This window comes from Pagrus major, chromosome 14, assembly GCF_040436345.1.
Source record: "Pagrus major chromosome 14, Pma_NU_1.0".
NCBI lineage: Eukaryota > Metazoa > Chordata > Actinopteri > Spariformes > Sparidae > Pagrus > Pagrus major.
Genome location: NC_133228.1, coordinates 5,881,810 through 5,909,270, shown reverse-complemented (window position 1 = coordinate 5,909,270; position 27,461 = coordinate 5,881,810). Strand labels below are relative to the sequence as shown.

General features: G+C 43.2%; 1 protein-coding gene across 3 annotated transcripts in view; it reads right to left on the bottom strand.

Moving 5' to 3' along the window:
* Positions 1-446: 446 nt before the first annotated feature.
* The window catches only part of sbf1 (SET binding factor 1), a 67,465-nt gene continuing 40,450 nt past the window's right edge, over positions 447-27,461 (bottom strand). For 2 of the 3 annotated variants that reach the window (XM_073480327.1, XM_073480328.1), the window contains 32 exons: positions 22,748-22,825; positions 22,024-22,137; positions 21,745-21,873; positions 20,713-20,811; positions 20,254-20,461; positions 19,838-19,950; positions 19,439-19,588; positions 18,984-19,052; positions 17,920-18,081; positions 17,436-17,701; positions 15,992-16,164; positions 15,820-15,893; positions 14,292-14,484; positions 14,075-14,202; positions 13,804-13,979; positions 11,475-11,611; positions 11,100-11,307; positions 10,809-11,005; positions 10,426-10,563; positions 10,248-10,343; positions 9,930-10,004; positions 9,186-9,358; positions 8,870-9,046; positions 8,659-8,760; positions 8,382-8,567; positions 6,704-6,830; positions 6,440-6,570; positions 5,983-6,327; positions 5,474-5,679; positions 5,265-5,352; positions 5,008-5,139; positions 447-4,739 (listed from right to left, as the gene is read on the bottom strand). In XM_073480327.1, the coding sequence (XP_073336428.1) occupies positions 4,641-4,739; positions 5,008-5,139; positions 5,265-5,352; positions 5,474-5,679; positions 5,983-6,327; positions 6,440-6,570; positions 6,704-6,830; positions 8,382-8,567; positions 8,659-8,760; positions 8,870-9,046; positions 9,186-9,358; positions 9,930-10,004; positions 10,248-10,343; positions 10,426-10,563; positions 10,809-11,005; positions 11,100-11,307; positions 11,475-11,611; positions 13,804-13,979; positions 14,075-14,202; positions 14,292-14,484; positions 15,820-15,893; positions 15,992-16,164; positions 17,436-17,701; positions 17,920-18,081; positions 18,984-19,052; positions 19,439-19,588; positions 19,838-19,950; positions 20,254-20,461; positions 20,713-20,811; positions 21,745-21,873; positions 22,024-22,137; positions 22,748-22,825 (4,749 nt within the window). In that variant the 3' untranslated portion in view covers positions 447-4,640. The remainder of the gene's footprint in view (positions 4,740-5,007; positions 5,140-5,264; positions 5,353-5,473; positions 5,680-5,982; positions 6,328-6,439; positions 6,571-6,703; positions 6,831-8,381; positions 8,568-8,658; positions 8,761-8,869; positions 9,047-9,185; positions 9,359-9,929; positions 10,005-10,247; positions 10,344-10,425; positions 10,564-10,808; positions 11,006-11,099; positions 11,308-11,474; positions 11,612-13,803; positions 13,980-14,074; positions 14,203-14,291; positions 14,485-15,819; positions 15,894-15,991; positions 16,165-17,435; positions 17,702-17,919; positions 18,082-18,983; positions 19,053-19,438; positions 19,589-19,837; positions 19,951-20,253; positions 20,462-20,712; positions 20,812-21,744; positions 21,874-22,023; positions 22,138-22,747; positions 22,826-27,461) is intronic. The other variant, XM_073480329.1, reaches the window with a different exon arrangement.

Below are 27,461 nucleotides of genomic sequence, written 5' to 3'. Positions count from 1 at the left end.
GTGAGCTTCACAGGATCTTCTGTGAATGATGGATTGGTCAGAAGGTGGTGCTTTTATATGTGCTGTTCCGTTATCTGGAATACAACCTGCTCTGAAGCAGCACAAGTTACCATGACGATGTCCCCAAGTAAGAAGCTGTTTTAAAAAGAAAAACCCAGAGTTAACCCTGAAGTTACCTCGCTAACCACAGATCCTGCTCAGTAGTGCAGGCCTTTGCTCTTCAGCAAACTGCAGACAGACGGAGTTAGGGACCAGCTGGTGAACATAGTGCAGCATTTATCAGCTAAAGAGAGAATATTGGACTCCATGAGGTGAATGTTAATATTGATTTGTGCCTGCGGGATGTCCAAAGGGACAACTGCTGGCTAACAAATATATATATAAGTATGTGGTTTGATATTTGAGGTCAAACTTGGTTAAATGAGTCAACACACAAAACACAGGTGAACATTTAAACCCACAGTTTTTATTTGGATTCTAAAAACTATATTGACATGATTGACAACATAACCCGGCTCAGAAAAGTCATTTCTAATAAAAAATAAAAAGAACAAAAATAAATAAAAAGGATTATGTCATGCTGTTGTGGTTAATACAGCTGTTTGTTGTAGAGCGTTACCACAGAGAGATGAGTAAACTAGAGTGAAAAGATGAGCTGGGGCTGACTGGATGAAGACCGCAGTCACAACACAAGGACACACTGAGTCTTCCCACGGGCGGGTTCCTGCTGCCACTGTGGTCCATCTGTTCCTCGGGGGCGAGATTATTTAAAGATGTGCAAGGGCACCTCAAACTCAACACTGTATCATGATGCTAGACCTCCAGCAAACTGAATGGATGCTGAAGTCTTAGTTTGATATAGTTAAAACCACCAAAGGAAGCTACAGAAACTTCAACTATAGTGCTAGTTTGTAAACTTTTTTTTTTATCATGCTTGCTAGTACAAGAGATGAGGCGCCTTCAATCCAGGAATCACAACAGTCTGTTTTCCCTTAAACTGGGTGTCGTTAAATATTTCGTGAGAACGTGCCAATTGTCCAGCGCTACAATGTCTGGAAACATGATTCACAGGAACATTTTAAATACATCCTGTGATGTTCTACAGAGCTTTAGGAGCAGCTGAAGATCAGTTTGAATCATTTGCGTCACTTTTAAAATTCTCTCAAATGTGAATATGTGCTGGAGTTTTCTGTCTTCATAATAGTGAATTGAATATCGTTAAATTACAGTTAAATTAAGATAAACTCAGAATTACCAGAACACCGTGACAGCAGTTGGTTGTGGTTGCAGGTGTAGAGGGCATTGAATCTTGCTTTTCAGCGTGGTTTGAAGTTATTCTGTGAGGTTTGTGAACACATCATTTTCCCCCAAAATGTAATAAATGTAATAATATTACTGTATTAAAGGATAAGTTCAGCCAAAAATGAAAATGTACTTATATCTTCTCATCCACATGCTGATTGAAAATTTCCATCAGCATGTAGGTGAGTAGATTTAATGGGAAACAGGTGAGCTTATCATTTAAATGATGTTGGCATCTTATTTCTCATTTTATATCATAAACTAAACACCGTGCATTTTAAATGGTCATGCCAGTGTCCTTCAGTTAAATATGGAGACTTCTGACATCCAGCACATTTAGGCACCCACCTTGTCACTGACTATTTAATGAACACAAAAGCAGTCCATTAAGCTCGCAGCAGGCCAGCCAGCAGAACCCAGCACCAGGAAGACTTCATACGTGTGAAATTTATTGTGACTGTAACCTTTCGTCCAGAACATCCCACCACTGTGGGTGAGCAACACAGTAAAATCCAACCAGCCTTTCAAAAACCAGCCCAGAGGCTTCCTCTTCCACTAACACACCATGTCCACTCTTTCAATAACGGTTGGTATTGAGTAAGGACGACCATGTTTACAAAAAAAAAAAGACATTGAGGGTTTACTTGAACATTTAAAAAAAAAAAAGCATTAGTCACATTAATACAGAAATAAACAAATGGCACATTGAATTCCTAATTTAAAAATAAAGTGGTGCTTGAGGAACTTTCTTACTGAGGAGACAAGTTAAATAAATTACTACCATAAACGTTACATACAAATCTGGAGTAGTATATACAAAGGAGTTATTAGACACAAAAAAAATCTACAATTTCAAATTTTATGTTCAACAAAGACAGCAGTAGAAGCGTATTTTACATAGCAGGGTTTGTGTTAACACGTGTGGGTCAGAGTGGTTTGTGTGTGTGTGGAGGAGAGAGGTGATGGGGGTGGGGGGCGGGGGCGGTCAGACAAACCATTGACGTTAAAAACAAAAGTGACTTGATGTTTGAAACCTTCCAGCTAAACGTACGGCTCCTCTATAACTGTAACAGATGTAGACTCGTCTATGTACAAGTTTAACACTGGGCTGTGTTGATGCAGCTGCAGGTACAGTGAGTCTGAACAGCATCACGTCGCACACGCCGAGTACGAGTGAATGTGATGGAGGCTTGTATGTACGTGACCAGCTCTCAGACGTTCCCCTGTCCCAGCATCATTAAAGGAAAATTCTGATATTTTTCTTATGTCCATAGTTGTGGCCTTTCTGACCAAAGAGTGATTTGCACTCACCACCTCCATTTGTAAAAAATATGAGAAAAACGACTCCAGCATATCTGAATTTTGTTATCTTGGAAATTTTCTAAAAAACTAAACAATCACGTGTTGGTTGAGGAAATTCTCTTACATTTTAAGCTAAATAATGTTTTTAAGAAATCATTGTCACATAGCTAAAAACAAGGTCGTTTAGCTTAGCTTATTGAAAGGTTAATGTTTTGGAGATTTTTTCTATGACAGCAACAATAAATCTCACGAAGCAGCGTGAGCCTCCTAAAACTTTCCAAATGAATTAAATGTTACATTCATTATTTCTAAGCGTCCAGACAAAAGTAAACACAGAGAGTAGCCCTCTGGATTAGCATCTGCGTAGGGATCTACTTCCAGCTGGCTGGATTGAAGGAAATTCCAGCTTTAAGAATATTTTTTAGCATCCATTTACCTGTTTTTAGTAGAATCTTGCTATATGAAACAATAAGCAGTAGTAAATGTTCGGTATTGCTGCAGATGAACGGGTAGTATGCTAGTTTGCTAACCAAACTAGCTTGCGATTTGCTACAATCGCTAATCTAGAGGGCAAATTTCTGTGTTTACTTTCAGTCAGACTTGGAGACAAGCATTTAAAATAATTTCAGTTAATATTAAAGTATTATGTGGTTTTCTGGAGTCATAAAACGCAGCTCCAGCAAACATCACAGGTGGTGAGTACAACGTCAGCATAATCATAATGGACACATTTATGAGACATAGGTTGAAAAATACCTGAATTTTCCTTTAACAAACATCCAGTTTCTGACACTTTGTGAGCACTGTGGCGAGTCAATATCCATCTCTAAAAACTGTATTCTCTCCAAAGCATCCCATAATATCACTCTGTTCATTAGTATCCCTCCTTAATCTCCTACCTTCCAGATCTCCTTCTATAGATTGTATTTAAGACATCACAAGAAAATAAATCCCTCCTTTTTCCTTCAGCATCCCTTAAAAAAATCTGAATGTTAATAGTGGTTGTACGGATTAAAAACACACAGGTGAAGAGCAGAGTTTAGCTTAGTGAGGGAGGTTTTTTATCTATTTTGTAAACACTCTCAGTGAAAGTTCACCGACACACTCAATACCTGACAGACTCCCATCTCCAACTGGCTCTCCTGGTTTGATCTCTACGACTGATTCATGGCTTTCACAGTATATCAGCATCAGCGTCGCCTGCTGACCACAGGTGATGAGCATTGATCTCTTTCTGGTACAAATTTAGATTTTGGAAAACAAAAAAATGTAAGGAAATCCTTCATGAACCGTTGAGGAGCCCCCCCACCTCCCCCTCACAGCGACACACTTGACTTCCTCTAAAACTTCTGAATATTGATGCGAATGGGCTACATCAGGCAGTGAGAGGCAAAGAGAGGACTGAGGACCGGAGGGAAGAGCGTTAACTGTCAGCGTGTGTGTTCCTCGGGGTCGTTTTGGTCCGTCAACCCACCAGTCCATCTTTTTTTTATCCTTCTCCAGAGCAGTCTAACGAGTCCTGTGCGTGGCCGGGCCGACTGCAGCTCCTCCGTCATTCCTCCCCGGAGTGTCTCAAAGGGCGAACAGGGTTAGTAGGAGGGAGAGCGGGGTTCTGGTTTACAGGTGGAGGGTCTGGAAAGATCTTCATGCTGGTCCGAGCTGCAGGACGCCTCACAGAAATGCGACAACATGCTTTAATATGCATTGTTTTAGTGCACGCACACACATCCAGCGCACATAGTGGTCAGACCGTCGGAGGGGGGGGTGAGAGGCTGCGGCTACTTGGTGAGACGACAGCGAGTGGTTCTTCAGGGACTTTTTTTTTTTCTTTTTCTCATTTTTATAACAAAAACACTGAAACGTTGTGACGCGAGGTTATTAGTTCAACACTAGCAAACAGAACAGAGCTTAAGTGGTGAAAGGCCCCTTCCCCTCCCTGTTTCGTTGGGATTGGTGGGCAGAGATGTCCGTCAGGTGCCGCAGCACAGCTCATTCGTTCCTGGTTGCATTGCTCCTTAAAGAGTCCCGCCTCCTCTTTAGGCGTCTGACAGGCAGCTCTGAACACTGTCCATCCACAGCTGTGCGTTCAGGCTGTCCTGGGCACAGAAGTTGTACACTCGTTTGGTCGTCTTGAGCTGAAAGACGACAGAAGAGAAATTAATTCCAGCTGTCAATTAGGAATATCTGCTTGATGAAGAGAACTACAGAGGCGTCAACAAACCAGAGACAACATGGCTGTAAGCTGGCAGTTACACTTGGCTAATTAAAAAGGGCACTTTTGTTTGTATCTGGTCTCACTTGTTAACTGCTTTATGTAGAACAATATTGTAGGTTTCGTGTCTGTTTATCTGGTGGTGTGACTACAATGTTATCAACAGAGGTAGCCGGTGCAGGTGAACTTACATCAAAGAAGGCTTTCTCGTCGATGTTTTTCGGTGCTCCCATGGCAGGCGTTCCTGGAATGACGGACTCTACGTCGGCCAGCTCGATCACACCTTTACAGTCCTTGTCCTGCCTGGTCTCGTAGTATCTCAGCTGGGGACAGGGACGATTGTTAGACACTGATGCAATTACAATGTCTAAATAGTTTAAGCAAACACTTTATGTATTATTTTGTTTCATGACGGAAACTCTTCATTTCCAGCAGCCCTCGTTCTTACCTGATGTTTGGTCTTGTCCAGCACAAACCACCGTGGTTTCCATGGTTTCAACAACGCCCCTTTCTTATACAGGATGCCTTCAAAACTCCTGATGGTAGAAGGTAACAAAGTGTTTTAATTATGAGACATTCGACATATATTCAAATGGATATCCCAGACAGCGTAAGACATTGTGGGAATAATCAGTATACAGAGTGATGGGTACGGACCTGTTCTCGCTCTCCGTGCTCTGGAACTGGCTGTAGAGCGTACTGGTGCTGGTCCGACCAGCCACAGGCGTGGAGGTGGCGCTGGCCTCACAGTCCAGAGCCAGGTTGATGGAGGAGCCCACGCCGCTCTCCTGCAGGTAGACGCCCTGAGAACGGCGCTGGTGGCTCAGGTTGGACGACATCAGCAAGGAGCTGGAAAACGACGGCTGAGGAGGGAGGAGGAGCAGATTCAGGTGACAGTCTACTCCAGGAGAATAACAAAAGTTTACAACCGACTTAAATCACCTTTAAAAATGATCTAATGATGATCTAAAAACTTCCATATGCTGCATTCTGCTTTTTCACCAGCAGATGTCAGAGGAAAACAGCGTACACTGTGTTTGCTCTCAAATCCTAGACTAAAGGGTGTGTAGCAAAACTGTGCTGCATTCACAACTTAATCTTAGAACAGCATTAGTACATGACCAGAGCGATCTTTTGGGCAGTGAAAGAGAAGCCGTCGGCCTCACCTTGCTTTCCAGTTTGGTCTCAGTTCTCTGCGTGGTCTTGATTTTATCCCACGTGTCCTTCCACTTCTCTGACGTCTGGCCGAGCTCCGCCTCCAGACTCTGCATGTCCTGCAGCAGCTTGGTGATGGCGTCAGGTACCGCCTTGCTCAGGCTGTCGTAGCACGGCCACACGATGCGCCGCTGCGACTTCGGCCCGCTGGTGTCGGGTTTTTCAGGCGTCTCCTCCGCTACGCGCTCCTGCCGGCCCCTCAGCTCCCAGTCGTAGCCGGGCCCCTCTGACAGAGTCTCCTCCATGTAGAAGTCCCACACCTTCAGGTTGGAGATGAAGGTGTATGGCCGCAGTACCTGTGACACACAGTGACTCTGTTGTTTCAATGTGTCTATGATCATTCATTATCTAACTTGAATATATTAAATATTGGCAGGTAAATGTGTGTGAATGTTTCAGTGGTCTCACCTCCTCGTCTTCAGGAGAGAACATGTAGTTGTAGAAGATGGGCGTCTTCTTGTTGAGTCTGTCGATGTAGTCCCACACAGACTTACACACCTGGGGGGTTTTCCTGTCACCTTTCTCTTCATACAGCACTCCTGCACACATAAAGGACTCGTCAGGAACACACACACACACACTGCCCCTATAGCTACGTGTTACTGAAGCAATGTTACAAGTAGTGGACATCCATCACAACATGACACCCTGTAGACTCGGACATGTTCTTACCCAGCTCTATGCGTTCGTAGTCGGAGTCGAGCAGGAAGGTGCGGAAGCGGTTGGAGACGTAGTGGTAGGCCAAGAACTTCAGGTAGTACTGACTGAACTCAAACTCCATGGGGAACTGGAGGTGTATCTGAGGGTGGAGGCACAGAGAGACACAGGTCAGGGTTACAGTTTGAAGGGGAGGATATGGTCCATAAAGGGATGCTGACAGCCAGGCGTGCACATGGCTCTGTTTATATTACATAGCGTGTCTGCATACATGGATTAAGTCACGGTCATTAAAGATGATCCATGTGGACCCTAATGTACGTCACACAGACCTTCATGGACAATATAAATTAGCTTTAGAGGGATAGCTAGGATTATCTGAAATGGGGTTGAATGAGGTCTTTCTCTATTATCAGTTTATCACCTACAGTAGATGGCGGTGTTTTAATGGGTTAGTTCAGATTCACCAAAGTCGCATAATAACACAAACAAACTAACCGATCGAGGCAGCGGTAGATCAGTAACTCCCAAGTTCTGGGAGGTAAAATTACTGTTTTTGTCAAAGGAGTCTGGTGACGTGGGAGAGTGATGTAACAGCTTCATTTGACAGCTACATGTAGGTAAAGTGGTGAAAACACTGGAAGCGTAGCGTACATTTCAAACGGATTTTTTGCAGCAGTACATTGCTGACCTTCAAACACCGGTACTTCCTGCCACGTTTCCAAACAGGAGGTGTGCTGACTGCCATCTACTTTAGTTATACACTGACTATGGTGAAGTACCTCATACATCCTACCTCAAAAAACCCAAACTATCCCTTCAAGATGGAGATTTCCTGCAAGTCTGATGGCACCTACAATTTTTCTTTGGTCTAAAAACACACTGAAAAATATGAGGGGGCTGTTAGGTGATATTTAACTACTTATGAAGACACTGTGGGCTGGGAAACAGGTGGTTTTAGTCTCCTTCTTCAGTTTGAAGTCAGATAAATGAACCCTCAGTCTGTCTGTTAATCTTTGAGGAGAAAAGTTGCATCACTGCTAAAGCTTGTACACATTAAACAATCATTCATTCTTGTTTACATTCTGCTGTATGTCATCTTGTTATTATCTCATAGATTTATGTACAGTAACAACTGCTTTCAATGGCAGCTGTTAGTGCGTGCTTTTAGGTACACCTTGTCCCTTCCTGGTCTTTCTTTAGGTTATCATACAGCACAGAGTGTGAGCAGAAAGCGGAAAATAATACAACATGGTCATCGTTAATCAACATCTGATGCGTCGGACGGCAGAATATTTTAAGTGTCGCAGACAGCGGGCGAGGTCAGAACTGTGGGCCACTGACGCTAAGTCTAAACCAAACATCCTGCATATGATAAGAGGGCAGGACATACGTCACTGATGAGCAAAACAGGAAATACAGTCACAGACTCACAGGGTATAATATACAGTATATATAGTAAGAGGACAGAGAACAGAAGGCTGAGACATATACATCATTATACACTGCTTCTCGTCTCAGCTGGTACTAATATTCTGTCCAAGTCCTTGTGCATGGACAGATAAATCAAAGCAATTTGTGCTTTATTTGCATAAATCTGATCTTTAGTTGAAAAGCAAAAACATCCTTTCAACACTGTCTTTCTGCTGCATTCCTCTTGTGAATAAAGCCTCACACGCAGCTGCAGACCCACCTGGTGTACGCAGTCGAGGAACTGCAGGAAGACGGGGGTGAAGCCGCTGCTCTGGCTGCCCAGCGTCTGTGCCCCGCGGTGGCTGAACCTGTGGCCGAACGACAGCCACTCCTTCTCCACCAGCAGCCTGAAGCCGTCAAAGGTTCTGTAGTATGGATCAGACAGCAGCTGCACCAGTGACACCACCTGCACACACACACACCCACACAGCACGTCAACGCTACGCCTCAGTCAAAGAACAGCTGTCAGCACTAAAGCCTTTAGGTGTCAGTCAAACCTGCGTGGTGACGTCCCAGCCGTCCTCCAGGCTGACCATGACCGACGAGCCTGCTTCCAGAAGCTCCACTACCAGAACAGAGACCTGCAGCACCCTGTGTAGCTGGACACACGTATACAAACACACACACACACACACAGGGTGAGTAAAAAAGAACGCTGAAGGTCACAAAAGGCGCGTGGACAGTAAATGTTCCACTGAGAGCACTTACCAGACCCATCCACTCGGAGTCCTCCAGGCAGCGCTGGAAACTCATGTTGGGATCAGAGGTCGAGGAGCTCGGCACGCAGGCCTTCATCAGCTTCTTGAAGCTGTTCTTCACCTGCCGCACGTCACACACCTCGATGGGGACCACTTCCCACTGCTGGAACGAGTCCTGCTTCCCTCCCTGAACACAACAACAAGTTAGAACTGTAATAAATACCGACCAAGACCAAGAAACTCTTTGTTCTCTGCTAACCTTCTTTATGTTTATTTTATTTTTTTAACATTCTACACATCACGTTATTGAGTGTCTCACTGTTTACCTTGAGCTGGGCCTTGTCTCCGATGATGTAGAGGTAAGCCTTCTGCTGGCGGAGAAACAGCGCCTCGCTCGGCCCTCCGTTGGGCTGCGGAGACTCTTTCCCTGCCAGACGCGTCCCCACGTCTGGGTTGTAGGCACTTAGACGCCCGCTGCCCCTGATACTGCCCCATTTACCTGTGAGTAACACAAACAGACGAGCTAGAGTCTTCAAAGGAATCATGACAGACTGAATCACCAAACATCTTGTCGAAACCGTTCTCATGTTAAACAGCCATTAAAGGATCATATCGGTTTATCACGAGCCCAATAAACCGGAATGATCCTTTAAAACACACTGGTGTGTGTAAGGTCCACAGCTACAGCCATGCTGGTAAACAAGCAAGAACGATTGAGAACTACTCAGTCCAGTTTACTACTTCTGACTCAATGACAGCTACATTATGATGAGATGACTCTGATTGCTGCTGACATTCAACAGAGAGAAGAAGAATCAAACAGGAAACAAACATGACGTCAGACGGTAGAGCTGCAGCAGCAGCATGCACACGCGCACACGCACACGCACACGCACACACACACACACACACAGAGGCTATCTGGGAAACACAAGCAGGAACAACAGATCATTAGTCCGCAGAGACAGCACACTATCAGGAACCACGGCAAACACACTGACGCTACTGGGAAAGAGATCTGATTGGTTAGACAGTTGTGGAGGTAGGGGAGGGGGCGGGGCCTACTGTACCTCTAGGAGGGTTCCTGGCCTTGCCAGACACTTTGGGCTGAGAGAGGGAGATGACTTTCGCCCTTTGACCCAGAGCTGAGGTCAAACGACAAAGACGGCCCGTTAACAACAACACCACACAGTGGAGGATGGTTTCACACACTCACACACCCTAATGAGCTACAATCAACTCATTCATTATCCTCCTGGTCCAGTCCCAGTTTCACTGACAGATTTAAGACTTGAAACACAATTCAAACATTTTGTTTTGAAACCAGGACTGTAAGAAAGCTAACAGAGAAACTACAACATGGGGACACACAGACACACGTGTCTCACCTCCTCTACTGAAGGTTCCTGGAACATCCTCCTTGGTGCCCATCACCTGCTTCATCAGAGCGCCAATCTTGGGCTGCCTCAGTTTGTCTGAGGAGTCTGTGGACAGAAGAAAGCATTAGTGATCAATGAGGCTCTACTGACAGTAGCGTGTTGTGTCACTGTGTGCTAGTCCACCCACCAGAGGTGCTCATGTGTGTGGAGGTGAAGCCGCTGAGTGTGTTCCTGCCGCTGTTCTCACTGTAAGAAGGCATGGAGCTAATGATGGCCTGCAGGTATTTCTCCTGCTCCAGACTGGTGGAGTCTGCCTGGGAGGGCACTGCACAGAGAGAAAACACATGAACAGACCTTTAGGTTTCAGGTAACCGATTACTTACAGGTACAGGTCATTAGCATACGAGCTGCGCTAGATAACAGTTCTTCTAAGCTCTTATCCCTTAATCTCATACGGTTTACATGTAATATCCTGATCACTCGGGTCAGACCAAGAGTTCGTTGACCTCTGACCTTGGTACATTACGCAAATTATCAACTAGATGCCTAAATGAGATCTTTGTTATATACCTGCAGTTGGAGCATTGGGGGACTTGAAGAAGCCCACCACCCCCTTGGCGTGGAGGCCTGCAGATCGCAGCAGGACGGCCTTGGTTCTTGAATTCCTCCAGCAAACCACGGGGAAGCGATTTTGCCGGTAGCAGCGGCATATTCTGTGGATGGTCGTGTCTGGGATGCTCTGAGGCACAATCAGCAGGCCAGGGTAGCTGTGACACACACACACATTGTATTAAGCACTGTAGAGATGCTGTCCGTATATCACTCCCACCTCTCACCCTTCATTTCTATGTGTCTTCTCACCTCCTGCAGACAGTGTACATGCGGTTGACAGTTGAAATCCTGAAAGGCTCGTTCTTTGAACGAGTCAGGCTGTTACTGAGCGTGCCCAGACCCAGGCGCTGGTAGTCGCGGCAACAGGCCCGCTCCACGACGTTGCTCATGGTCTGTCTGTCAGATGAGCGAATGGTGGAGGAAAGGGTGAGGGAGCTCTGGTCCACTTCCTCTGAAACTGTGAAGGAAAATGTTAAAAACAGTTTCATTTCCAGAACTAACATGTGACTGTGACGAGCTGGAAACTTTAATGAAATATAATTAGTGTGAAAAATGACACATGAACTCTTGGTGATATACGACAATGTTAAAATGTGAGAGGGAAATAAATAAAACTGTGATTACCTGAGATTTCATCCTCATCCAGCTCTGACTGCAAGCTGCTCCTGTTCTCCCAGGTGGGGGGAGAGTACTTCTTCCTGGTCACATACTGCCGGCCGATGGTCTTCTTTGCACTCTTCACTAGGTTTTTGGAGAGCGTCCTGAAAAAGACAAGAAGGAGGGAAGAAAAGAGAAAGTTGAACATTTTAAAATACATCGCTGGGCTGATTCTACACCATTCAAAGTCACTTGGTATCCACTTCCTGTTGGTTCTTTTAGCACACAAATGTGCCTTTAGACTTGAGCAGTGTCCCGACTCCAGCTGACAATGAGCTGATTTGATTCAATGTTCAACTCAGTGCATAATCGACAGCCATGAATTCACTGGTGTGTTGCTGGTTTAGCATGCCACACGGCCTGAGTCTGACTTAATATGTCTGAATGGAGATTTAGCACAAACAAGCACACACATGCACACGCACACACACACACGCACAGTGCAGAGATGGAAACAACAGGGCCGATAAAAGGGCTGACACATTTTCCACTAATGAATTATTCAAAGGCTTCTCTCGTGCTCCATTCATTCTCCAGAAAAGAAAGAGGGGAGAACTTTGTCTGTGTGTGTGTGTGTGTGTGTGTGTGTGTGTGTGTGTGTGTGTGTGTGGGTGTGTGTGTGGTCAGAGGGGTGGGAAGGGACTGAGGGGTTGGCTGCTGAGACTTTGAATAAAGAGAAGACAAATTCACATAGTGGCCACACTGGAGCATTTACCAATACATTTATAAAAACACTAACGTGAGGTGACGTAAAGATCACTCCTGCGGTCACTTTGACTGAAATGATAATTCAAAACCAAAAGCAAAAGATTACAGCAATCTTTTCTCAATGCATCATATTCATGATCTCCTCTATGTTGATGCTTTGAGAGCTCCAACCAGTTCTCCTGGTGCAATAAAAGCAGAGCGGGACACCTGACCTCAGAGCATGTTTTCACACTCAAGGCTTAATGCACAGCGTCATGACAGAGGTGACTATAAATGCATGCAGATACATTGCATTACATGAAACACTTAATAAAAGGCAGCTCCTAATGCTCCTAAGGTCCAGTCACTCCTGCAGCAAAAGCGTATTTCACTACATATTTTTACCCTGGTCAAAATATGGAGTGAAACAAAGTTGAATGAACATTATTTTAAAAAAAAAATTTAAAAAAATAGCAAACAAGGGTTTGCTGATGCTATCATGCTGACCAGTCTCTAACTTTTTCGACCTCCAAAGAACAAGTTAGGGACAGACAGAAGTTGAGAGCCATTGTTTTAGTTAAATGGCCATGTAGAGCTGCAACAATTAGTTGATGAATCAAAAAATCATTTTTAAGCAAAAATGTCAAACATGAGCTGGTTCCAGCTCCTTAAATGTTAGGATTTGCTGCTTTTCTTCGTCATTTATGACAATAAATGAAGAGTCTCTGGGTTTTTGACTGTTGGTTGGACAAAAGAAGCAATTTGAGGACACTTTGGGCTGTGGATAACATTTTTCATAATTTTTGGAGCAATTTTCAGAAGGCCATCACTTCTTTTGTTGTTTTATTTTAACTAGCCACTAGGGAGCACCTTTCTACTGGTCAAAGTGAGGGAAAACTAGAGTTTCACACGACTAAAAAAGAGGAAACTCACTGCCTCAAGATTGCAACCTACATAGCATCAGCTCTGCTTGTGGCGAAGGTAACGCTGCTCACATTACACAACCAGCAAAAGAGAACAAGACCAGATCACATTTGTCCAACAAAATACTGACTAAATACTTCTGCAGCCCGTAATAACAATGCAGGTTTTTTATTTCAGAAAGCCAATCAGTTGACTTTTCATGTCATTTATGTTCAGTTAATGTAGTTACTCTGCTATACTTACTGCTATAATTCAAATTCAAGTCATGATGGAAAGAAGCTCTTGGTTTTACCACCTTGGTTACACAATACACTATAACAGCTTATGACCTTTAGCTAGGTGAAATACGAGGTGAAAATTCTTGAGCTGCAGGTGTGAATGTATAACTCGGTAAATGGGGCAAACATGAGAGCAACAGCTGGAACAGTTCTAAATTCAGCTGTTACAGCCTCATCTGTGTCACCAGGTGAGTTACTACACTGTAATGGACACTGTGTTTGACCCACAGGATGTGACAGGGCCCAAAGTTATGAGTAACTTAACAGCTTGTCAGGTTCTTGAGAGACATCGTGCTTGTGTTTCTGATTAATGGTTACTTGGAGCAAAACTGAAAGTAGTTCCGTTTCTTCTTGCATAAAAGCGATTTTTGCACTGACAAACTCATTCTACACAGATGTGTCCTTACTTGAGCGACTGGTTCTTGTCCTTGGTCTTGTGCTCCACCACCATCTTCCCACACTGACCCACAGTGAAGGCGAAGGTGCCCTGGACGTGTTGAGGATAGCGCAGCTTGTGCATGTGCTTCCTGAAAACCTCGGCCAGGTCTGATGCGACCTCCTCGTCAAACGCGATCTTCATCAGCTACAGATGGGCAGAAAAACAATGAAATCAGAGAAAAGAACCGCAAGCTAAGAGGAACTGGTTCTTTGTGATACAAGTTTAGAATCTAAGAGTACCTGGAAGGTGCTGGAGCGGAGCTGGAGCCCCTCCTGGACAAACTGGTCCATGGGTAAAGTGACCGAGATCCTCTTCTCCTTGGTCAGAGAGGCGATGGGGAACGAGCGAGTCACTACCTGTTCACCCACTGCAGGAGGAAGAGCCACAGACAAAGAGCAGGGTTTAGACACAGGAACAGGGATAAGCTCAGGCCTTTCAAAATGTATCATTTCTCACCCAGCGGGTCGGTGGGTGTGCCCTTGAAGATGAGCCGGTAGGTGGTGAGGAAGATGGCGCCCTCAGCAGGCAGCAGAGGCGGACCTCCCATCAGCCCTGTGGCCTCCTCGCGACCGTCGGGGATCAGGTGGACTCGCATGGCATCCATCACCAGCTCCTCACCGGGTAATAGTGTTGGCCTCAGCAGCTTGGGCTGTACAGAGACAGGACGAGAGGAGGAGAGGAGGAAGAATATGATAAGATATGAAAAAGGAGGAATCTGATAGTGGCACCAGAGTAAAATGCCACTACAGAATTGAAGAGTTCCTGCACAGTTTAAATTTGTATTGTTCATCTATGAAATTTTAACACACGCTGCTCTAATTAAATGTGGCACTTACACTTGTAATATACAATAACACATGAGTAACAAGACCAAACAAACACTCCACTCTTCACAGTCTCATGCTTCCACAACCATGCTGAGGTTACAGGATGACCTGCACTGTTTGGAAAGATTAGACAGGCTAATGTTGAAATAAATGTATTAAAGTTGCATAACACACATATAGTTGATCTGGAGTGGTGGGATCTTGGCAAAGACGACGTTACAAACAAAAAGATAAATACACAAAAACAAATGTATAATAATATTCACTTGGGTGTGTTTATTTCATATTTCTTAAAAAATACAAGGACTGTCGTGCTTTGGACAGTCCCTGAGGATCCAAAGCTTGATTACAGGCCTCTGGACGTTGCTGAGCTGTTCTGAATACCAACAATATGAAATATGACGCTGGCTTTGTCCTCTGGCCTCTTACATCACTTCCTGTCCTTCAGTGAGGCCTGGACTTCCTAACGAACTCCACTTAGAATAGGAAAAGAATTATAACTCTGCTAACCTGTTTTATAATCTGTTGCACAACACCTAATGCCAAACACTCCAGCTGCATTCACACAGCGGAAAAAGGGCTGAGTTTCCTCTGTCGCCATTTAACTGTTGAAGCCTCGATAGCTGTAAACTTCACACAATAGTTTTTGTGTTTAAGCTCAGCCCACAGTCTCATATCCACTCGGACATGAACTTACATGCAACAAAAGAAAACGCTGACGGGACATAGTCAGGGCAGAAGCAGGAAGATGATGGAGGAGGACCTCACCAGGAGGCTGAGCAGTTACATGTTCCACTCACAAGTCTTTGGTGAAATGACCAAACATGTTATATCAGGCTGCGCATAGCCACTGTCCCTTTCCAACACACTGCACGCACGACTAACAGCACCCTTCGGACTGAAGGCACTCAGCTCTGCAGGACCTCGGGGAGCTGCAGCAGCCAGGCTGAGCTCCACCGAGACCAAACGGCACGACAAGGGCGAGCAATCACCCAGCATGCACTGCTCAGGCGTGCTGTGAGTCACACTGTTCTGTCTCTGGCGTACCTGCCGTGACACTGTGAGCTGTAGGGATTGGTGGACAGGGGAGTGGGCGGGGCTGGCTGGGGTACTGCGAGGCCTTTGTCCATTGGAACGTAAAAATAGGAATTGGTTACCTTTTGGATCGGAGGCAGTCTCTTACTCTCCCTGTGGACTGCGTCTAACGTCTCGATGTGCATCTGAACAATATCTGTGAGGGAACGGACAGAAGTGACACATTTTTATCATTAGGTTTGGTTTGACACTCTGTGGTTCAAAGAGAGATCAGGGAGTGTGGTGCCTCCGTACCTGGTATCATGGTGTGGAGAGCCTTTAGGTGTTCGTTGGTCACGCCGCTCTCATTACACACTTTATCTACAAAGCGGTTGATAAAGCGCACAACAGAGTTGGCCACATCAGAACTCTCAGCGTCTTCAAAGCCGCTCTCTGTGTCGTAACTTTCCGCCATGCTGCCTGCAATACTACAAGACAAGAAAAACTGCTTTCAACATTTATGGTTCTAAATTCTAACTAAAAACTACCAGCTTGAGAAAAGTGCTACAGGACAAAACAAAACAGCATCTGAGCTGAGCATCCTTGATAATGAAGACTAAATGTTTAATGACACACTCCAGTCCCTTTTGACAAGTGGAGCTTAGCAGAGTTTTAATCTTTAGGGGCTGAAACAAACTTAAGTTCTTATACTGGATGTAAGCTACACACATATGAGAATATTTGTATATTGTTCTGGGTTTGTGTTCTGTGTACAGTGTATTCACCTAGTGGGAATTTTTAGGTTTTTATGTCTTCACACGTTGGATCCCTTATCATTGAACTCAATCACCAGACTTACTCTGACTCATTATGTATTCAGTGTTATCATTATCAGTATTACAAGCAATACTGTGGTATTTACAGTTAAGTCAGTGTGCTTGGCTGTGACACAATGACATTACTTCCTCATTCTGCTTAATTCTAGAGAAATGTCAGCATCACATATTGTGTCTGCAACGTTTTGTGTTTGACTTTGACTTCAATTCTATTTTTAATGAAAAATAAATACTGGATGAAATAATATTTACTTACTAACAGACTACAGACAGATTAACAGATTACAGACAGCAAATCGTAAAAGATGTTTCCAGGCAGGAACTATTTTGTAATCTTCACCCACCAGGATGAGATCAAAGTTTACTTTACATACATCATAAAACAGGACATTATTTTGGGCCTGGCCAAAGTTTAATATTAGCATTTACAAACTTTAAGTGGAATTGTGTGAATTAGGAAGATATTAACATTGTTTACAAAACTTTTTTGTCCAAATGAATGATTCTCAGCAAAATTTCCAATTTATAAACTTAGAAGATGAGTTGAACTGTTGTAATTCATAACTGTCCGAACATCAATTTTATATTTGCCACATTATGATACTTTTCACAACATGAACTGTACGAGACAAAGACAGAGCATTCTTTATTTTTTGTGCTGTGTGTTTTTGACATTTTCTTTTAGATGTCACTATGGATTGTTGTTGTTTGTGCGTAGGTATTCAATTTTGTTGATTGTTTTGTCTGTAGACTTTCATTGATTGGTACTGCACAATTTAAATTTGTACTTTTTGTGGTTGTTAAGTTAATTAGGACCATTGGAAGACTAGCAGCCACTTTGTTAAAGTGCTAAAGACTTTACAGGCCAACTTGAATATTTTTCATCTTTTATTTTTACATTCCACTCTGACAGCTGTTGGTACCTGTTTGTGACGTAGCTGTTGCTGACACTCTCCACGTCTCCGAGGCCGGAGCTCCTCAGTAGGCGGTTCTTGCTGGTGTCCAGTGGCAGCAGCAGGTAGCTCATCCTGTTGGCGTAGTGGATGGCCTGGCTGAACACCGTGCTCTCCTCCTTCTGCACACGCTCCGCCTGCATTTCCTTGCTGAGCGTGGGCCACAGCCGGTTCTGCTCTGATGCCAGATCCAAGGCGCTGATTTCCCTCCCACTGCCTGACCCGTCCTGCTGCTCCTGACAAGACATCAAAGGAGGTTCATTAATGATTAATCATCTCGAGATAAAAATGACACTAAGCTCAGCAGGTTGGGAGATTGACTCATTAGCGTGTTAGCTGTGGTAGAGGTTTTTTTCCCAAAAATTCACAGAGAACCTTTTACAATGTACAGCACTATCAATCATCATTTCTTTGTTCACTCTGGTTTTATATTGAGTGCCAGATAGGTGCTCACAGAGTTGTTCTGCTGCCCCCCCTCCTCTGTCTCCAGATAGAGAGCTCTGATGTGGCTCTGGACGTCGCTGTAGAACATGGACTCCCAGAACTGCATCGTGGTCCACACCATGTGCTCCTGTACACAGCTGTAGGCAAACTGAGTGATGCCTGCGCCCAGTTTCTGTCAGACAAACACGGAAAGAGACTTTTATGAGGGAGAAAATACACTTTAAATTTCTGAGCATTGAAACTTGGGGAACATGTTTAGTACTTCAGAATCCCCTCACTCATTGAATTGTAAAACCCTGAGGAGTGATTTAAAGGTCCCATATGGATTATAAAGCAGGTCTAGGTGCTATACAAATACAGTGAATGTATGAAAACACTCAATTAACAGAGATATGCATGCAGCCTGTATGCAGAAACTGTGCCTTTAAAAGTTATATGTAAGAACTGTCCACCTGTTGTACTCGTTCTCCAAACAAACAGGGGGCAGCATATCGCCAAAGTAACCACTTACAGCTGCTAACTGTAGCTGCCTTTAGCTAGTTAGCTCATTAGTGGAGCAGCGAAGGAGTGTTGGTGTTGTTTACTCTGCTAGCACAGGATGCTGGAAACCATAACATAATGTCAAAACTGCATTTTTTCTTCAGTTGATTTTTTTCTTACTGCTTTGAACTGAAATTTGTACATATTGCACATTTAAACGAGCCATCAGGACTTTCATAAGGACGTGATGTCAAAACTGTACAATCCCCACCTTCAGCCATGCCCCCAGCAGACAGAGCTAACGCGGGCTGTGAGAACTGACCAATGAGAGCAAACTGGACTTTTTGGAGGTGGGGGCCTTAAAGAGACAGGCACTAAAACGGAGCATTCAGACAGAGGGCGAATAGAGGTGCTGCAGCAATGGACAGTATGAGAAAAATAATGTGTTTTTTGAATATCAAAGCATTTTAACATATTCTGGTGGACACCCAAAATTAAAGTAAGGTAAGTAATATGGGACCTTTAAATGGGTTCTTACTAAGGCTTAATTAAGCCAATGTGGAGAGACTTTGGTGATGCTGGTTATAAACTTACTCTGCAGAAGGCTGTGACCAGTGGAAGGAGCGCAGCTGCAATACCGTGTTCATCTATATGTGAGCAGTCCTGAACAAGAACAGATAAGCAATTAATGATGTGACAACTTGAAACCATAAAACTGAACTGTATTCAAAATATATAATCCAGGGGGATCATGCTTTAAACATATTTGTAAAGCTGTAACAAGCATGTTAGATATTCAAAATTATTTTCCCCTGCAGTCAAAAAACAAGTCAAAGTAATTTCTTCTTTTATCTTTTTTAGCCATGCTAGCAGTGTCACCTGAAGGATGACAATGTTGGTTGGTCTACCACTGAAATATCGCAAGAGCCACCCAATGGATTGCCATTAAATTTAGTTCAGATGTTCAATTTTACTAATAACTACTGTGTATCTCAAATTGTTTGGCTATAATATTGATTATAGTGATATTCCTGTATTTGCAGGCTCACCTGTAGGGTGCAGTTCATCATTCGGACAATGTAGTCAAACTGCTGGTCGTCCAGCACTGCCCGGTTCTGCAGGACGTGCTGATTGAGCTCCTGGGTCAGACAAATCCGGGCTGCCCGACCCTTCAACGCCCGCAATACAGCTGGCATTAACTGGAGAGAGAACATAGAAACAACAACAACAGCTGAGTCACAAACACGACTGCTTCACAAACATTAGACCAACAACTAAAAATGAGGGCAAATAACACCTTTGAAAAGAAATAGGAGGGACAAGACACTTAAAAGTTTAGAACCAATGAAGAGGGTTTTGTTTCTGCTTGTTGGTATTCAGTGTTTTGTGATAGAGTTCACTAAACTCTCCTCAGTCAGTCTGCTCATGCAGAAATAGATCACTCTTACCTTCTTGGCCTCCAGCATCTTGTTCTCAAAGATGTACGTGATGCAGTTCCTGACCACCTCCAGCCTGCGGGCGCTGTTAGCCATTACGTTGCCATTCCTGTCCACGATGTCTCCTGTGGAGGTGGGGAGCAGTGATCAGACGCTCATTCATCACTGCAGCACCAAACTCAACCTCATTAAACACACACTGTGAGACAGGCTGTCTGTTAAAGTTCACGCAGGAAGTTTGGGGTACAAGTGGAGAGGCTGAACTTTAGTCAAGTGTTTATACCTTTCCTTTTCTGGTGTTTACTGCTCCACATTACTTGATCTCTTTTGTAATTAATCTGATCCAAACATTCTTAAGACTCTATATCTACCACATTACCAATTGACATCAACACAGTTTCAGCCATTTATTCCTCCCCTCAGCTCACCCAGTGGGGGCCCAGATGGCACCATGCTCTTGAGCTCCGCCTTGACTACAGGAGGTGCAGTCTTGAGCTTGGCGGCAGCGTGGTCGATAAAGAGCTGAACTGCGACGTCATCCAGCCCAGGAAAAGGCTTCTGATTGTGTGCATTGTTCTGGCTGTTTTCTGACGGTCGTGTGACTTTGTGCATTGCCACAGCGGGGTAAGGATTCTCCTAGAGGAAGGGAAGAGTAAAGAGGGGACAAAAAGGAAAACTGGTGAGAGACGGAAAATAAAGAAGCAACAGAATAAAAACAAAGCTACAAGAGAGACATAAGACATACACTAGGCGAAAAAAGTGAAGGAGCACAGAGTCTCACAAGAGAAAACTTGAGAAAGAAAGAGGACATAACAGGGCTGACAGGAAAACAGCAGAATACAGCTTGACTAATAGGTATTCCTTGTCAATTTCATGAGACAACGTACATTTTTGAAGAGCTGCTCCGCCAGCTCCTTGACATGGTTCATGACTTTGTGTGGACAGGCCTCCTCTTGTCGTATCCGCTCCACATGATTGGCCACCAGCTGTGGACACAGGACAAAGAAGCAAGTTTACCTTAAATTTCAGCATCGTTGTTTCGACTTTAACAATTACCCAGAGTTTAACAGTGACGATTAATCTTTCATAAACATGTGTTCCAAAAATCAGCACATTGAAAAGAAAAGTCAGCTTTACGAATGTTTAATGAGAAAGGGAATGCACTGAAGGAAGCGCACAACGTCCTTTGGGGAGAAACTCAGGGCACCCTTTGAAATCTACTTGTTTATTATTTTTGCAGACTACTGGATCCCTTCTACACAAAACAAAAAATAAATATATAAAGACATTTATTTTCAGATAGTGTCACCAGCCCTTGGCAGCTGAGTCAAAGTCAAATGTGGAAACTAGTCTTACTGTGGTCTCTTTTCATAAATTCATGAAGGCCAACTCAGCCAATTCTGGTGAATTTAAGTTATGGGCCTCAATGGCTGTGCGTCTAAAAGTGGAGACCTCAGGAGTCCTTGAGAGGGTTCTAGGGGGTCCCAGCAAAAATAGGAATAATTAATTTTCATTATAATTCTGTACATAAGTAAAACTATGACAGATTGTATGACTATTCTGGTTTCCATACAATTTCTGTCATAAAACATTTAAAAGCAAAATTCTTATCAGATGGGGGTCGTGGTCTAATTTGCATCAGTTAAGAAGCTTGATGTGAAAAAGTTTGAGGACCACTGCCCTATATAACATTACACACTATAGTTTACACTAAAGTGAGCAGTAAATGGAGATTTTGAACACACGCCATCGTCGTTTTGATTCATTCTGACTGTCACTTTTTCATTTACATCATGGGACTGGAGCAGAAATTCAGAATTTGGACAATAATGTTTGGGGCACAGTTCTGATTTGTAAATGAAAAAAAAAATCAACACTATCCCAAAACATTTAGTGGTGCAGTGTGCTGACAGACTCACGTCATCAAACAGGTCAGTGGCTCTGTAAGGAGGCCCTCTCTCTGACACGAAGCCTGCAAATGCCATACCATCCAACACCTTCATGAGGAAGTCGTCCTCTGTCAGCGCCCTCTGACCCAGGAAGGCAGCCTGTGGAAACACGTGTTACACTAATCTGATCCTCGTTCAGGAAACTCAGCATAAACAATGATGGCCGCTCTCCTGGCTCCTGACTTGTTCTCTTTAGAACACAGAGATGATTGGTCAGAGTTGTAATCATGGGCAGTATTGTTCACACACCTTGTGGAAGCGGATCACTGGCTCTGGGTGAATGCGGATGATGTGTAAACACCAGCGATAGCCCTGGAAGAGCCGAGCAAACAGCCACAGGAAGACCGCCCGGATCTCCTTATCCTGAAACACACACAGCAGTCAAGTTGAAGCCAACACACACACACACACACACACACACACACACACACACACACACACACACACACACACACACACACACACACAAAACTGAAGGACTAATGGAATGAGGAACCGAACTGGACACAGAGTCTGGAGAACTTCAATTATCCTGGAGATAGAATGCAGATTTAATCCAGATACATTTTTGGCTTTTTAAAACTACTACATTACTGTAAGACATCAGGCCTCTCGGAGCAGCAGAGAACACAGGCTTTGGATTAATTCTGACCACTTTAGACATCATTTTTGGTTGAGGGTATGAGCAATTTGGCTCTACCAACAGCTTACTTTGGTGACTTCTTAGAGTGCAGTGATTCATTCAGCTGTCTATCAAAAAGTCTCTTGAGCTTAATGCTGCGCCCAGAATGTGTCATTGTGTTGAAGTTACTGGCTACATTTAGGAAAAGTGCTGTACAAAGAGGGCAGGAGCAAATAAAACACTTTTTCATTAGGTTAATTTCTCACAAGAAATATAGTCAAGAGACTTAAACATTATTAAAACCTCAATGTAATTTTGAGACCTTTCAGAGCTCAGTGGCGTTTTTCTTACCTGGATTTTGAGTGCAGAGGGTTGCGTGGAGAGAGGAGGGAAGGCATGATCAGCAATTTCCAGCTCTGGATCCAAAACCTACAACAAAAATGAAATCACCATTAACCTGGGTTTGTTCTGTTCATTGTTCTTGGTAACTGAGTCAAGTCCTGAGACAAATCTTCAGTCACTTTAAGGTCAACAGTTAGTAGAAAAGTGTTTTTGTTTTTGTGCAGCTTTAAGGAAATAAAATCATTTGAAATAAACTCTTTGTTTGTCAGTGTGGAGACACATAGTAGCAGCTGCAAGTATCCAGTACCAGTATCCAGAGCCCAAATTACCATCAACACATACTACCTTGGAAACAGCCCTCAGAATCAGGCCATTTCATGAAAATTCATCCAGCTAACTGTAATGAGAGCATAGCAGCTAAGCCCCGCTTCACGTTGCTGCCCAACAATCTACACCATCATCGTTCCTGTAACCTTCACCCAAAGCAGCTTCTTCCTTTCTCAGGGAATATTTCTGACAATTCAAATTAATAAAAACACAGACCTGCTACACAAACCACCTGATCAGTTTTCCAGCTCTGCAGTGATCTTTCCTTGTGTCTTGTTTCAATGAGGGAGGTCAGTCCTTCCTATGTGAGCTGATCTGACCGGCTAATACACTTTGGGGTCTGTCTGGGTCATTAGTTCATTAGCCAGAACCTGCTCAACTTAAGCAAAAATCTGTGTCTGTACACACAGCTCTGCGGCCTGACTCAGGCCTATAACCCAGTGAACTTCTATTTCACTGTTTTCCACCTCTAAATTCATTACTGCAGAGCAAAAACCATGATACACAAGAGTCTCCAGGTTGTAAGCCATAAAGCACACAGAGCAACCAGCGACAAAAACACAAAAACATGTGGGATGACACCATAAAAACACTTTCATTTTTTATTAGCTCAGTTTATTTTGAGCCTTGTCATCTTAGGCATTTAGCAGCCACCCAGTCAGTGGGTCCAGGGTCAGTGTTTTGCTTGGGGACACTTTGACACACAGATGTTGGTAGGAACAGGATTCCTTTGGGGTAAACTGTATGTAAGACAAGGTTCAATCTGACCACTGTCATCTCTCTTAACATGAAGCAATTACAAACACAAAACAACATTCTTATCAGATCCATGGAACAAAATTACATCAAATGGGTCTGTGGTTGATTTCCTTGCGCTAAGTCACCTTGATTCACACTTTTAATTAGCTACTTTTTTGTTGCAAGAAACAAAGGACATCAGCATAGATACAACTTAAGATAATAAAACAATTAAAAGAGTATAATTAAGATAAAAGAAGCACATCACAAGGGTGTGCACTAGTAAATGTTATGACTTTGTCTTGTGTGTCTGTGTGTTAGATAAGAGGGCAGAGTGAGTGACTGCAGGAAGGCAGAGGTAGAGACAGTAATAATGACTCATACAATGAAGCAGATTGTCGTCTGAAGGATTCTCAGAACATAAACTATTGATCCAGCATAACAAAAGATGATGACAGATGGTAAAATGAATTATGACAAAGATGTTGTTTTGGTTTGAGGAATGAAATTTTTAAATGTATCCAGGCTGAATCTTTCATTGGCTTCCTGTGGATGGAGAGACAAAGCTGAGGAGAACAACTGAAGCCTTTTCAAATTCATCCACAAGTAGGAATTTAATATCACTTTTAATTCCCTTTTTTGGGGATTGGTAAAGATGGTAGAAACCAGGAAGAGCAACTAACTTTGAAAGTATCCAAGTCACTCAACTCTCTCTCTTTTCTGTCTAATAAATACAAGAATAAACAACACTGTTAAATGCTTCAATCATATAAACAACAAGCAAAATAGCCGTCACAAACGTACCTCGATCCAAAAAGGTTAACTGGCACGGCAATTATTGTTCACTGCTATTGGTGTGTGCTTTGTGCACACTGGGTTAGCTGCTGAACGAGGCTGTTAATGCCACAGCAGCACAGTCCTTTGGCTCACTGTCTGTGTGCTTTGTACTACTGAGTTAGCTGCTGAACGACAGGCTCAATGGCTGTGTACTTTCAGCGCAGCACATCATTGTCATCGCTAGCTGTATCCAAGTACTTCCTGTCTCACTCACATGTAAGAAAACATCTAACATTACCATAATGTCATTGTTAGTACTCACTGCTGTCAGGCTGTTATGTTAGTGTTGGGGAAATTTGGCTGCACTTTCTCTGCCATTCTTGTGCCACTTGCTGTCTAATAGCTTTCACAATACATCTACCTAGCCCTGTGGAAGACTCTGTGCAATGAGTGCACAGCCACCAGAGTGCAGGCAGGCAGGTACGTACGTAAACAGTTGGGATGGACATTGCAAGAAAAAAAAAAAAAAAAAGCTATCCGACTATTATTCAAAGATCGACCCCCGTGTCATAAAGATCGTGCTACACACATTTTTCTAGAGCCTGGTTATAAAAAAGCAACACTTCTGGGTAATGTCACAATACCGTAATTGTTTAGATGTTGTTAATTACTTGTGTCGAGGCAGAAACTGTGACATAAAATAAAATGTGCAGCTCTTTTATGCAGACCATGCAGAATATCATCCAACTGCAAAGTTTTACTTGACGTCTGCAGAGGGAGACTGTATCTTCAGCTTCTATTTTGGTAACACATTTCTTATATTACAAATACTGTGAGGGTCCGTGGGAAGAGTATGATGGATTCCCAAAATTTAGGCTCCTCACAGCATCCAAATACAAACTTGGCATATCTGCGTTGAGACACATCAGCTCCAGCCTCTACCAAATAAACACATCCTGCCCTCGGTCTCAGTGACATCACATCTTCAAAAACTCTGTGCAGCCAGCAGAGGGAAAGCCACCATCTGGTTTATGGCAAGTCTATCAAAAATTTACCAGAAACTCATCAAAGACAATAATCTAATAAAGTTTATCATCATGTCTTATACGTGACTGCAATCACAACAGTAAACAGACCATCCAGGATGACTTGGCATCAGAACACACATCGGGAGGATTTTCCCACCACTGACTCGCTGCCATCAAGAGAACTGGAAGAAGCCACGTCACAGAGATGGATTAACAATGTTTGTCATTAAATCTTAATTTTAAGATTCAAAATAAGTTGCTCTTCATCTGGTTTGTGAAAAGGCTTATGTGTCATTTCACAAGCCTGATGAAGAGCAACAGTGGTGGAAGAAGTACTTAAGTTAAAGTACCAATTCATCCATGTGAAAATACTCTATTACCACTAAAAGTCCTGCATTTAAAATCCTACTTGTCTTTGCATACATATTTTGTCTTTTGCTTACATATTACATAATATATTGGTACACTCTGATGTTGTAGCTTGTGATTCCAAAGGGTTATCACCTGCAACAAACCTCAATTTTTGGGAAATTTCTCTAATCATTGCTTTATAAAGAACTACTGAATCATCTGACCTCCTTGGGTCACAAACAATTCTTGAAATGAAACCATGTGATAAGTTTAAAATGGGGAAATGTCTCTTCGGTGTCTGCAAAGAACAAAAGACATCTGAAACATGACGAGGGGCCCCAACTAAGCACTGCTTTCTTATAAGGGCTCACAAGCCAGAACATCTAGGAACCACTGATTTATCCAAAGCAATGTCATGTATTTTATGAACTCACACACAACCACAAAGAGTCTCCTGCATGGCTGTAGACTACTGGTCTTGTTTTTCGGTTACAAGTGTCATAAATCCAAATGACAGCCGCTGTTATTCAACACAGTAAAACAATAAAACCTGAACAAGTTCCAGGGAATAAATACTTCTTATGAGCTCTGTATAATTCAGTAAAACACACACTTGGGTGGTTTAAACACTGTTTTCAGTAGTAGTTTATGACTCTGCAGCACGTGAGCTGTCAGATCCCTGAAACTGAGCATGTGACAGGCATGTATCTGAGACATTTAATCAAACATGACAAAGTTCCAGACAAGCGTGTAAAAATATATTCTGTTTAACCATCATTCCTCATTACGTTTTCCACGTGCCTGCAATCAAAACACAGTTCGTGCAAATGTTGTTTTGTGATTCACATTCCTGACACATTATAAAACACAAATCCTACTGGGAAGCGGGAAAGGAATTCACTCATTCTGCAGATGTCAGTAAGAGAATAAGGAAGCTGGGAAATCATTTGTTTACACACGTAAAGAGATAAAAGTCATTTCTCAGAAGTAGCTGGCACTGGAGTACTGGAAGAGGCTAAAGTGCTTAATGCAAGATGGCATTATTTGAAGTGCTTGATATGAACACAATAGTGGAGTGCTGGAATAGTACTTGACAGGGCATGCATTACTTTGTTTGTGAGGGTGATATGGTTATAATTGCATCAGAGTTGGCAGCATCATCACAACAAGCTCCAAATAAAATGAAACTAAACTCCAAAAAACACAACCAAAATGTATGGAAAAATGTATGGAAATAAATTAAAGAGAAGGTAACGACATGTCTTTCTTAATGAGTGATTCAGCCCTGAACACAATAAGGGACATCAATTAATCATTTAGGTGTCAACTATTAAAGGGGCTCTGTGGATCTTCTGTGTTGTGCTGGAAGAGAGAAACTAACGACTGGGTTAGTTTATGTTAGTGATTCCATTTCTAAACCAACATTAGCTACTCTTGCTCTCTGTCAGTGGAGCAGAAAGAGGCACTGAGATGAGGCACTCAAGAACATGCACAAAGTCACA